The following is a 12,737-nucleotide window of genomic DNA, read 5'->3' on the forward strand; positions in this document are numbered from 1 at the left end:
GTCGGCCCAGTGCTCTAAAAACCCAAAACCCTCCTTCCTGCACCAAGACTTCAGCCACGCATTAACCTCTCTAATCTCCCGCTGCCTTTCCATAGTTTATATATGAAAAAGTAACTTTTTTACTTTATTTATTTTAGGACCTCCCTTACCTTGGCAAAAATACAAGGCCATAACTAAAGGGTGTATATGTCATGGAAATTTTCCTGACTTAGTTCAAGATGGCATTTTAAAGTCTGGACATCCTTATCTACTAAGGTTACCACAGTATATTGTGTACTGAAAGAGTCGTAGTATAGCCTTGAAGCTTGTTTATGCATTATTGTTATTGTAATTTGTCTGGGACAAAATGGCGCAAACATATTATGCACTGAGGTTATTGCTTAAAGAAACCGTTATGAAAAACAATATGTTCCATTTCTAACACCTTGTCAGTTTGCAATATCGCTTAAAGACAAAGTACACAGTTTAAGAAATACAACATTTCTTTCTAAAACTTGTAATATTTGCATTTGCCCATAGCACCATGTACAGGTTTTATGGTGTTTTGGAAAGTTAGAGAGTCACATATAAGGCTTGCATTTCATTTTTTTGACATTGAAAATTTAAATTTGCCAGATTGGTTATGTTGCCTTTGAGAGCGTGTGGTAGCCCAGGAATGAGAATTACCCTCATGATGGCATACCATTTGCAAAAGTAGACAACCCAAGGTATTGCAAGTGGGGTATGTCCAGTCTTTCTTAGTAGCCACTTAGTCACAAACACTGGCCAAATAATAGTTTTTTGCTTTTTTCACACAAAAGCAAATATGAACGCTAAATTTGGCCAGTGTTTGTGACTAAGTGGCTACTAAAAAAGACAAAACATAACCCACTTTCAATACCTTGGTTTGTCTACTTTTCCAAATGGTATGCCATTATGGGGGTAATTCTCATTCCTGGGCTACCACACCGTCTGAAAGGTAATATTACTAATCTGGCAAATTTCAATTTGAAAATGGAACATTCTATATTTGACCCTGTAACTTTCCAAAACACCATGAAACCTGTTAATGGGGGGTACTGGTGTATTCGTGAGACATCGCTGATTACAAATATGTGCATTTTTTTGCAGTGAAACCTAACAGTATTATGACATTCGCAGCTAAAATGTCAGATGGAAATACAAATTTAAAAATAAATCTTATTTTCTCAATTTTTTTTAATTTTATTCATAATAATTCATGTTCCATATATGAATAGTTAATGATAAATTAAAGCCATGTTTCTCCTGAACAAAATGATATATAATAAGAGGGGAACTACAGGTGAACAGACATATAGCACAAATAACAGTTTTTGTTTACATTTTGTTTTGATGAGAACGTGCACTATTGACTCCGTCCTGAAGCGGTTAAAGGACTTTTGACTTGAGGAAGATTTGAAAGTGTGTGGGGCGTCGTTCCATATTTGCGGTGCTCTGTAGGAAAAGGAGGTTCAGGCTGCTTTCTTTTTGTATTGAGGTAGACTAAATAAAGTGCTGGTACTGGATCAGATGTTATAGGAGGTGGGATCAGCCGGGAAGAACATTCTGATCAGGTAGGGTTGGAGCTTCCAAGAAAAGCTCTTAAACACAAGGCTGGGGAGATGAAGGGTGCGTCTGGATTCCAGCGACATCTAGTTTAGCTGTTTCCTTTTGAATTTTATAACATGACAGGAGGCTTCGTATTTGCTTAAGTCTCTCTTTACTAGAACTCCACAGCAGCATAGAAAAACAACCAATCAGAAAAAAGTTAGGTACTATAAAACTCCCCTCCTCATGCATCATTTCCTTTCTTTGCTGCTCCGCAGACAGTACAGGTCAGAGTACCACTGCCTCCTGCTTATAGTTGGTGGCTTTGGGTTTTATTATGATTTATTAGGATTTATATTTGATATCTTCATATATTTACTTAGTTTTTTTTTTTTTTTTGGTATCATATTTTCTCTTCTATATATTTATATTTTATATATTTTTTGTGTTTAGTTCCTACTGCTTATGTGGGTTATATGTATTGTATTTAGATAGATTGATTATGATTGGAATTCCTGCCTTTTGAATGTTTTGCTTCCCCTGTCTTCTTGGGGAGACCTTTCCTTTTCTGTGGTGGTTTTAGGGGAGTTTCTTTTGGATTCATGTATGCTTTCCACCCCCTCCCCTCGCTACCCCACTCTCCTTGTCCCGCCATTTCTATACGCTGGCTGCATGCTGTATCGGGGTTTCAGGAGACTAGCCTCGGGCTGTCTACTGATTTCCCCGAATCCCTTTGTACTTTACCGGCAACAGAGGTACTCGCGGTCGGACGCGAGTACCCGGCGGCCGCTCCGCTCACCCACGTGGCCGCCCGCCGCGCTCAGTTTCTTCTCGGAGCCGCGGGCAGCCGACCAGGTGGAAGAGAGTGCGCCTACTCGCGGCCCCTCCACCGTCCACGGTTCGGAGCTCGGCTTTGTCACCCTGCTAGGATTCCCCGGCGGATTGTTTTCTTGCAGCGTATATCTCAGGCTCACTGTGTGTCTTCTGTTTTTTTACCTGTCAGATTTCTGGGTTTCTATGACAGGAGTTTTATGGGCATAATATACCTAAGATTGCTGTGATTTTTGCTGACAAGTATATATCACAGATTACTGTGGGTTTTGTTAACAGTGTATTTCACGGATTGCTGTGTGTTTTTACTGACTGTGTATAGCTCAGATTTAGTTTAACTGACTGTGTATTGCTAAGATTTAGTTTTTACTGACAGTGTATATCACAGATTTCTGTGAGTTTTGCTGACAGTGTATATCACAGATTTCTGTGAGTTTTGCTGACAGTGTATATCACAGATTTCTGTGAGTTTTGCTGACAGTGTATATCACAGATTTCTGTGAGTTTTGCTGACAGTGTATATCACAGATTTCTGTGAGTTTTACTGACAGTGTATATCACAGATTGTTGTGTGTTTTGATGACAGTGTATATCAGTTTGCTGTTAGTTTGCTGACGGTGTATATCACAGTTTGCTGTGTGTTTTACTGACAGTGTATATCACAGGATACTGTGAGTTTTACTGTCAGTGTATATCACAGATTGCTGTGAGTTTGTCTGACTGTGTATATCTCAGGATACTGTGAGTTTTACTGATAGTGTATATCACAGATTCCTGTGAGTTACAGGTATTATGAACTAGGATTCATGTGCTTCACAGTATATATTTTTTCGGATCCAGCTATGGGGTCTCAGAGGAGACTAATCTGGTATGAATTTGCTGTCCATGCCATATATATATATAAAGTTAACAGTCCTGGATCTGGTTCAAACTGGTATGGGAGACCAGTCTACACTGATACTATACACTATTTTCAGATATGATGATGGTATCTATATTAATGATTGAAACATGAAACAGATCTGTGTAAGCATGTGCATACCAATTCACAGTTTAAGGAGAGTATCGCTCAATGTATATTACTTTCATGGACATGGTAATCACTGAAACAACTTCCGCTTATACCCAATACAGCTGGGATACCGCTATTTGCCTGCTGGGCATTTAGGGACTGCAAGCCCTGGTTCAAGTTATTCACATGGCATTACACTGTCTAAAAGGGTTGATGTCTGGTGGCCCTATGTCAGGGTGCTCTGAGGATCTACAATTTTTGGGGGAACTCTACCCAAGCTCAGAGGTCCGCATTACTCATTCAAGGCCCATGGTAAAGTGCTGCGGAATTGGATGGTGCTATATAAATAACATATAATCATATGATATAATATACAACCCAGGATTGGCCTGCTATGTCTGTGCCCCATTGATTGGCCTGCTATGTCTGTGCCCATTAGAACGGCCTGCTATGTCTGTGCCCATTAAAATGGCCTGCTATGTCTGTGCCCATTAAAACGGCCTGCTATGTCTGTGCCCATTAAAACGGCCTGCTATGTCTGTGCCCATTAAAATAGCCTGCTATGTCTGTGCCCATTGAAACGGCCTTCTATGTCTGTGCCCCATTGATTGGCCTACTATGTCGGTGCCTATTTGAATGGCCTGCTATGTCCGTGTCTAATTGCTTGGCCAACTATTCTGTGTCCATTTGTTTGGCATGCTGGTCCTGTGCCCTTCTGACAGGCCTGCTCTATTGGTGCCGAACCCATTGGTGACTTCCTTTTCCTTTCGCTCGGGTCATCGAGAGGCCTGACTTGACCTCCTCCGACCTCCTGGGCACTCGTGGATTGCGGAGAACGTCTCCAGCTTTCCTCAGACTACCAACGGTCAGCCTGGACCCCGCGCACGGGATCCGGACGGTCAGTTGATAGTTTTTCCATCGTTATTCCGAAGATTGCCCTCAGCCTTATGCTGATACTAGTATTTGGTGTACCCTGCAGTTGGTCACCCTGAGTCTCTAGGGACCCTAGTTTGGATCACAGGATGGTGCGGCCCTCAATCACTTCGATCCGAGAATATTTTATCTTCAGGAACAGAGAGCGAACCCCTCTCAGATACGGAACCGGACGCTGATTTGTTATTAGAGGGCGCAGCCCTCCCTCAACCTCAGCCAGGGACCGAGCTGGATACAGGGGACATGTTTGGAGGACACATTCTCATAGAGAGGACCGGTCACGGATGTAGACTCTACTGTTTGGTTATTTACGGGTGCGGCCCGCTCAGGCTATCGGCCGGACGCTATCACAATATTCGATCACATTAGTAGAGAGCACGGCTCTCTCATACACTCGACGCTCTACAGTGCCGACTGTTTGTTCATCACACAGGCTTGTACCTGTGCAAGACATCGATGGCTACATGGAAGGGCGTCCCTCCTGCATTCAATTCGATCTTACATCCGTGCTACTGATTTCGTTATAGAGGACTGCCTGGTCATGCAAGATATACATATTTAGACTGGATCCCTCTATTCTATCTCCTGTAATGGATCTACTGGATCCGGACCGCTCTAACACACGCGAGACATTCTCACAGAGGTGTAACGGGGGGAGACTCCCACTTATTTACACACACTCCTGGAGATGGTACAGCTAACGGATGGACCTCAGGTATTACGTGAGTGCAGGTTTTGGTATATTCTGCACCATATAAAACAGAGGATTGCTTTCTGTTTTTGGATATCCAGACCATTGCGAACAACTGCGCAGACAGTTTCTCCCATATTTAGGTGAAAGGAGATATGGAAACCTTCATGGAGCAAACGGGCACTGCCTTGCTCGAGTAATAAGATTAAGGAAGGCCTATTACCCGGTCTGAAGGTAAACCGTTTGCATGGATCACATGGTAAGACCAGTAACCCCGGTTGTCTTGACTTCCCCGGTCATTACGATCTTGGGATAAGATGGCAGGACTACCCCATCTCCTCGGAACGCATACCTGGTGAACAGGGTTCGGATATGGGGGTCCTCCGTCTATACTCTATTTATCCCTCACGGGAGCCGTTTTGTTCTGGATTCACGCTAACCTTCTTTTCAACTGCCGTCATGGAGACCTACAAGACCTTGTGGGGGTACCTGGTGTGCCCCGACTCCTACGCAGACATCTTTCACTCTTAGACGAGGACATATTTGGATGGAAATCTGCACTCCGGTTGGCACTTTCCATCCCTTTGAATATTCCTTGGATTCGCTACTCCCAGAATAGTCGACCACCGTTCCTCCACACGAGTTCAGTTAGGAACCCTGAATGGACGTCCTTTTGGACTCTTTCCTCTACTGCGTCTGAGGATTGCAGCGTTCACTTGGAATATTGGAATCACTTAGGATATGGCTAGTTTGACCACACTCTTGCCTGGATTTTAAATTCTCGGAGGAGACATCTCACCGGATAGGTCAGGAGGGAACGAAATATCCTTCTCGGTTCTATTGCGATTTAGTGGTGGACTTAGACGCATTCCTTGAGATTTAAGATCTGCCTGCAAGGCCACATTGCTGGGTGACCCTGGCACGATCGGTGGAGCAACCTTATACATCAAGAGTTGAGACATGGTGGCCGTGTCTTATCGCGGCCCTAAGTCCGCAAATGACCTTCGACGTTTCATAACTGCAGGGAAATGGCTAGTAGGTCAGTTTGCCAGCTCATGGCCCAGCTGGTAGGTAACAGGTCGCGACTCCACATACATTGGATCTATCAGAGGAGGATGTTTTTTCAGTTTTTTGGGATACTTGATCAACTGGCATCTCCATCGGTCGGTGTATTGTCATCTATTGCAGTTGGAAAGTCCATTTAGGATTGCTTGGGTAGCTCCGAGAATAGGTACCAGCGAAACAAACAGCGTTGGATTTGTTGACTGAGCGTTAAAACAGCAAATACAAAGCCTCCTGTCATGTTATAAAATTAGAGATTATGCTAGCTTTAGTGTACCTATAATCTTAATTTTATTAATGACAGGAGGCGAGTATTTCCCACCCATTCTTATCCCTCCCTTGTTTAATTTTATAGTTTAGATTAATCAGGTACATATGCAACTCTGCTTGTTGTCTCTGCTACCTGTCGCTTGTTTCTAATGTCTGTTTCATAGTAGGGTTGGGATATCTACATGTTAAGATAAATGTGGTTGCTACATTGGGTACCTACATGTTTATTCAGAGTACATTTAATTGGATAATCAACCTGTTCGATTCTGTTTTTTCTCTCGTTTCAGTTTACAGTCCATCAACGCTATCTGGTTTGACAACTCTTCTCGGAGGATTGACATTGTTGTATTCATCGTATCTAGGACTTCGTTTCTTCCCCATTATATTTTCTGCCTCTTGTTCTGTTTGTCGCAGCTTGAAAGAGAAAATTATGCATGAGGAGGGGAGTTTTATAGTACCTAACTTTTTTCTGATTGGTTGTTTTTCTATGCTGCTGTGGAGTTCTAGTAAAGAGAGACTTAAGCAAATATGAAGCCTCCTGTCATTAATAAAATTAAGATTATAGGTACACTAAAGCTAGCATAATCTGCAATTATAATTTGCTTCTGAAGCAACGTCCAACTAAAAATGCACACAATATATTTTTCACAATCGCCTAGAGAAACGTTCACGTTTTTATTTTATTAATTTCAAGTTGATGATTAATATTCTGAGTTAAGCCCTTCCATTACCAGTGCTAGTGCTGGGTTAGACCTGACATTTTCTTATAAATTGAGTAGTTTGCCCTAGTATCAGTACTTACATACAACACAGTTGCTTTACATCTAAATGATAAAAAATTACTAGTAAGGTTATCTTAATACACTACATTAGTATTTAAATGCAAACACAAACTATGCTGGAAACATAGAGATGCTACATTGGGGGGAAGGGCAATCATTTAGTTTGAACATACTTCAAATATTTAGTATAGAGATTATGTAATGTTATGTTGTCAGCATATTAATATTCCAATAAGCATGTCTGTATGTATAACTAAAAAGTATATGGCACCTCAAAATGGTCCGAGGCTCTTTTTTGAATGGTAGATTAAGACTTCTTTATGTTTATTTTGAATGAAATAATCTGAGTGAGTGCATTGGCCCTGTCCTTTTAACCATGCCATATAAAATAATACATATTTTTAGAAACTACAGAATTAAATACACCTCTGTCTTCCTGACAAACACTAGAGACCCTTCCGATGCATTGACTGAGTTTTACGTGGAAGCCAATAGGAAAGCATGAGATTTAATGGTTTCCTATGGGAAAGATTAGATGTGCTCAAGGAGTTAGTCGCACATGCACATCAGATCTTTAGTGCTCCTCTATGATGAGCATTAGATTTGGCCATGGCAGAGCAGAATATGCCTCCTCAGTGACTTCACAGGAGACAGAGATGTGTGGAAAAAGGTAAGTAAATCCTTTATTTTATAAATTTTTGGTAAGTACACACATGCACCTATATTTAACTGGGGACAGGGACACTATAGCATTAGAAATATATTTATTTAAAGGAATTCTGTAAGCCCCAACTGTTGCTTAATAATGTAGTTTTGTTTCAGTTTCAGCTCCTGCAGTCTCACTGGTCAATTCTCTTCTTTATGCAGCCTTAGCCAAACCTACCTTAGCTGTGACTCACACAAAATTGTATTTTTATTTCAAATATATTTTATTGAGTAGAGTTGATGCAAAAATAAAATGCAAAACAAACATTTACAAATGACAAGTTCACAAGTTTATAGTGGTATGGTATCAACGGACGTTGTCTTTTGTACATTAAATTCAAAGAAGGTATCACTATAGTAGAGTATCCCCTTCGTTTTTCCTACTTTTTAATGCCCCTGCTTAAAACCTCTTTGTTTTTGCATAAATAAGAGAAACAAAATAAACAACAACATATGACTGCTAAGCAAAAGGTAAACTGTATCTAAAGTAACAAACTTTAGCAAAGCTTTCCAAAATATAGTAATAAAGAACTAATTAAAAACCTTGTAAGGCATATGAATGTGCTGATATATGCTTTTAAAAAGGTTATTCTTCAACTTAAAGGGACACTATAGGCACCCAGACCACTTCAGCTCATTGAAGTGATCTGTGCAGTGTCCCAGGTCGCTTAACCCTGCAGTGGTAATTATTGCTGTTTTTAATAAACTTGCTTTAATTACCTGCCAATATTAACTCTACCCTAGTGGCCGTCTACCAGAGAGTCACCAGAGGGACTTACAGGTCATTAGACGACTTTTGGTCGCCTAACTGGTGCTGAACGTCCTCACGCTATGCATGAGGACACCCAGCGTCACTCAAGTACTAATGCAAGCACAGCAGTATGTACATTATGTCCCTCCCCGCCGGCTGACTTTGGCAGGGGAGAAGCTGTCTGCCACACGGGGTGGAGGTGGGGGGATTAAAGAGGGGCACTTGCCAGCTGGGTTCAAGGGAGTTACAGTGCCAGGAAAATACATTTGTCTTCCTGGCACTATAGTTTCCCTTTGAAGCAGGCTCTCAACTTTAAGTATGCTCATGATCCTAATTATAATCAACATTGGGTCACCATCTTAAATTTAAGGAAAAGGGGCATTAGAAGATTGTGGGAAGGAAAGGACACATATAGAAAATAAAAAAAGAGATGTGAGGAAAAGAGAGGAATGAGAGAGGAAAGGCTTATTACACAAAATTGTGTGTACTTTAGAAGTTATTTCCTGCTCGGTTAATTAAAATTTATTCACACACAGGAGGCTGTAAGAACACATAGCAGGAGGTAAGAAATTCCAAATTAAACTAATTGTGCAACAGAACAAAGTGGAAAAAAAAAGGTTTGGGCCAAGTGATCTGTTTATATACACAGACCCCCAGCATGGGTTCTCCATTCTCTACAACAGTAAGCCTGCCCAAGCGTCTCTTTGTCTGGGAGATAAGTGAGTTTGCTTTAGCTTAAATTAATTATCTTCCAGGTACAAAATATTGCAAAAAACACACTAAAATACATATAATATCTCTAAAAACACCCACAAGTATTATATCCCCAGATAGCCTGGATCTGAGCGCCCAAGTTGTCCAAATGGCACTACGATCCCTGTATTCCAGCTGAATCTCAACCGGGGTGCAGTTTTTTTGCCCACAATAGCTTCACAATAGCGGTCAGTCAACTTTCATATGAAAACAAATAAAGGTTCCCCCTGGCTTGTAGGGAGCGAATGATCTCTGTGTTTGGGAGTGACTGTTCACCGAAAAGCACTCTTCTGGCTTGTCTGTGAATGGAGTAGGCAACAGTATGATCTTCCCCGGGGTTTGTGAGGTCAGGTAACCAAACCATAGGTCAATACACTCGACGACGAAGTTCCACTGCCTGCATTCGGCAGGCAAAATGGAAACCATTTTCTGTAGCACATGTTTTCGATTATATGAATGGCGGCCACCAAGAATGAGCACTTAAGTCTGATTACTTTGTAGTAAAGGTGCCAGGGGGAGGTTGTTGCTCGGTAGTTTGCGAATACGAAACCAGGGAAAAGCACTTTGAGTTTGGGGAAACTTGGAAAACGAAATAGGGGGAACTCTTCCCAATAGATCAGTAATAGTGAGTTCATCACAGACGTGCATAATGTAGTATGTGTTATAATAGAGAGAACTATTTATTATGGTGAAAGAAACCAAAGTGTAACACAAAAGGGAATTAGCTTTATAAGTTAAAGATTCTTAGATTGTTTTAAATGTTTCATAAAATGCATTCAATATAAAAATATATAGACACACAAACATCTTAAAACATATTTATAATTGTCAAATTATTGTACAGATGTCTTAATTGTTACTATTTCCATAACTAAGGTTACACATTACAATTCAATACAATTCTATATTTATGCAGCTCGCTAAACTGGCTGAACAAATATTTCAGTGACAATATATGGAAATGTAAAGTGTATACAATTCTTGTAATATAAATACATTTTTAAATTATATTTATTTTATTTATGAATGTTACATTGTGAGCATTTTGTAGACATACTTTTTAATTTTGTTTAATCCAATACATTTAGGAATATACAATTGATGTATTCTTTCGACAAGGTTGGAGAGATGAAAGGCTAAAATTCAAGGGTCCTATGACTGTTCTACGCTTGAATAATTTAATGGCTAGTAAAATCTGGACACCAGACACTTTTTTTCATAATGGAAAGAAATCTGTGGCACACAATATGACAATGCCCAACAAATTATTACGAATTACAGAGGATGGAACTCTTCTTTACACAATGAGGTAAAACTGCAAAAAAAAAAAAAAAAAAATATATGATATAACCAGCTTTTTTATTAACTTTGTTAATTATTGTTTATTGTTTTTCAGTGTTATATTGTTGCTTCTATTATATATGTAGCATGTTCATTTGTGTATTAACAGTACATAGTTACATAGTTATATAGACTGAAAAAAAAGAAAACTTGTTGGACACATCTGTTTTTGCTTTTGATACAAAAGAAAGAAAAAAACAACATTTTGAAACACTTTCCAATTTTGAAACAAGCTAGGGAAAAAAATAATAATTCCTGTACTCCAGAATGACAGTCAGATCTTTACTTGGGTTAAAAAGCTGTTACCCCATATATTACAAGTATAACCTTTTAATGTTATGCCTTTACAAGTATTCATCCAGTTGCTGTTTAAACATCTGTACAGACTCTGATATAACCAACTCTTCAGGCAGATAATTCCAAGTATGTTGATTGAGTTTACTGTAAAGAAGAAAACAAAATCCTTTGCCTTGGCCTTAATCCCCTTTCTTTCAATAAAAATGGGTGACATTTTATCCTATATAGTCCTGTTTATGAATAAATTTCCAGATAATGGTTTGTATTGGCCCCAAATATATTTGTATAATGCTATCATATCCTCTTTGAGACACACTGTTTCTAAATTAAACAGATTTAAATTTGTTAACCGTTTAACATAACTAAAAACTTCCATTACTCATGTCAACTTTGTAGTTAACATCTGTACTTTTTCTAGTGCCATAAAATCCTCCTTTTGAACAGGTGCCCAGAATTGCACAGCATATTTAAGGTGTGGTCATACATTGGCAGAATTATATTTTCATCCAAATAATTAATGTCCTTTTTATGACAATACCTTAGCAAATGCTGATTGACATTGTTGTCTATAACAATTTCCAAATCCTTGTCATGTGTTATGCCTAATCCACTATTATTTAGGGTGTAAGTTCACCCTGAAGTGCTTAACTTCAACATTTATCTAAATTAAATTAAATCTGCCACTTAAGTGCCTAGTCTTTCCAAATCTCTCTGCAGCAAAGTACTATTATGCTCACATTGTGTTACCTTGCCAAGTTGTGTGTCTTTTGCAAATACTAATACATGAATATCAATGCCTGGGGGATGGTCTGACTACCAAGATGACCGGACATACTTTTCTGTTTCTCCAGCAAGCTAGCACTGAAACAAAGCTAATTTCTTATACTAACCCCAGCAACATACCTAAAATGACAGTGGGTCTAGTCCAAAACAGATTAGCACCATTATTACTAACTCACCTGCAAAAAAAAAAAAAAATGTATCAGATTGTTTTGCTTATCTGGTTTGTTCATAGGCGTGTGTGGTTGCGGTCTTGTAGCCAGGGTGTAGCCATGGTTCAGTTTGGGGTTCTGGGGGCTCCTATTCGGGGTCTCGGTTGTGTACAAGGGTGTGATGCAATCTCATTTTTTTTTTCTCTGGGGCAGGTTGGGGGAAGGACTTGCGTGCTGGGTTTGTAAGTGGGTCGCCCATCTAGGCTCCTTTGTGGGCACAAGGCCGTGACCTGGACCGGGGATCGCAATGCCTTTATTTGAGTTTATGTGTGGGTGTGGGGACTGAGCTTGCGTTTGGAAGCTGTATGCGCCTTTTGGCTGCAGGGGCCAGTTGCTAAGAGAGGGTTCGTTTAACCATGGTTCCCATATCTTGTTAAATTGCTGCAATGTTTTGTGGACTGTGACTGATATCCTATCCATCTCCACTGCCTTCCTAGTTTTGCAAATTACTGTAGAGAGTGTGGGTTTGAGGTGCCCCAGAGTTCCACTATTGCCCTTCTCATTCTAGGGCCGTTCTATTTGTGAGTTTATTTTGTGCTCTGGTTAGGGGTTCCCACTGCTTCAATAGGGGCCATATCCAGGGGTCTAAGGGGATAGTTACTTGGAGTAGGTTTGAGATCAAATTTGCGACCTCCGCCCATGGTGGAATCAGTTTCGGGCATTGCCACCATAGGTGTATGTATGTGTCCGCATTGTTTCCAGCACAGATCTGATTCGGATCTGCCCATGTTGTATAGACGTGTGGGTGTTAGGTACCATTTAAGCAGTG

At 40.2% G+C, this 12,737-nt stretch overlaps 1 protein-coding gene across 1 annotated transcript in view; it reads left to right on the forward strand.

The window, feature by feature from the left end:
• The window catches only part of GABRA1 (gamma-aminobutyric acid type A receptor subunit alpha1), a 708,344-nt gene that overhangs the window by 214,965 nt on the left and 480,642 nt on the right, over positions 1-12,737 (forward strand). Inside the window, exon 5 of the mRNA XM_063447498.1 lies at positions 10,427-10,647. Coding sequence (XP_063303568.1) covers positions 10,427-10,647 — 221 coding nt within the window. The remainder of the gene's footprint in view (positions 1-10,426; positions 10,648-12,737) is intronic.

Source organism: Pelobates fuscus, chromosome 3 (genome assembly GCF_036172605.1).
Source record: "Pelobates fuscus isolate aPelFus1 chromosome 3, aPelFus1.pri, whole genome shotgun sequence".
Lineage (NCBI taxonomy): Eukaryota > Metazoa > Chordata > Amphibia > Anura > Pelobatidae > Pelobates > Pelobates fuscus.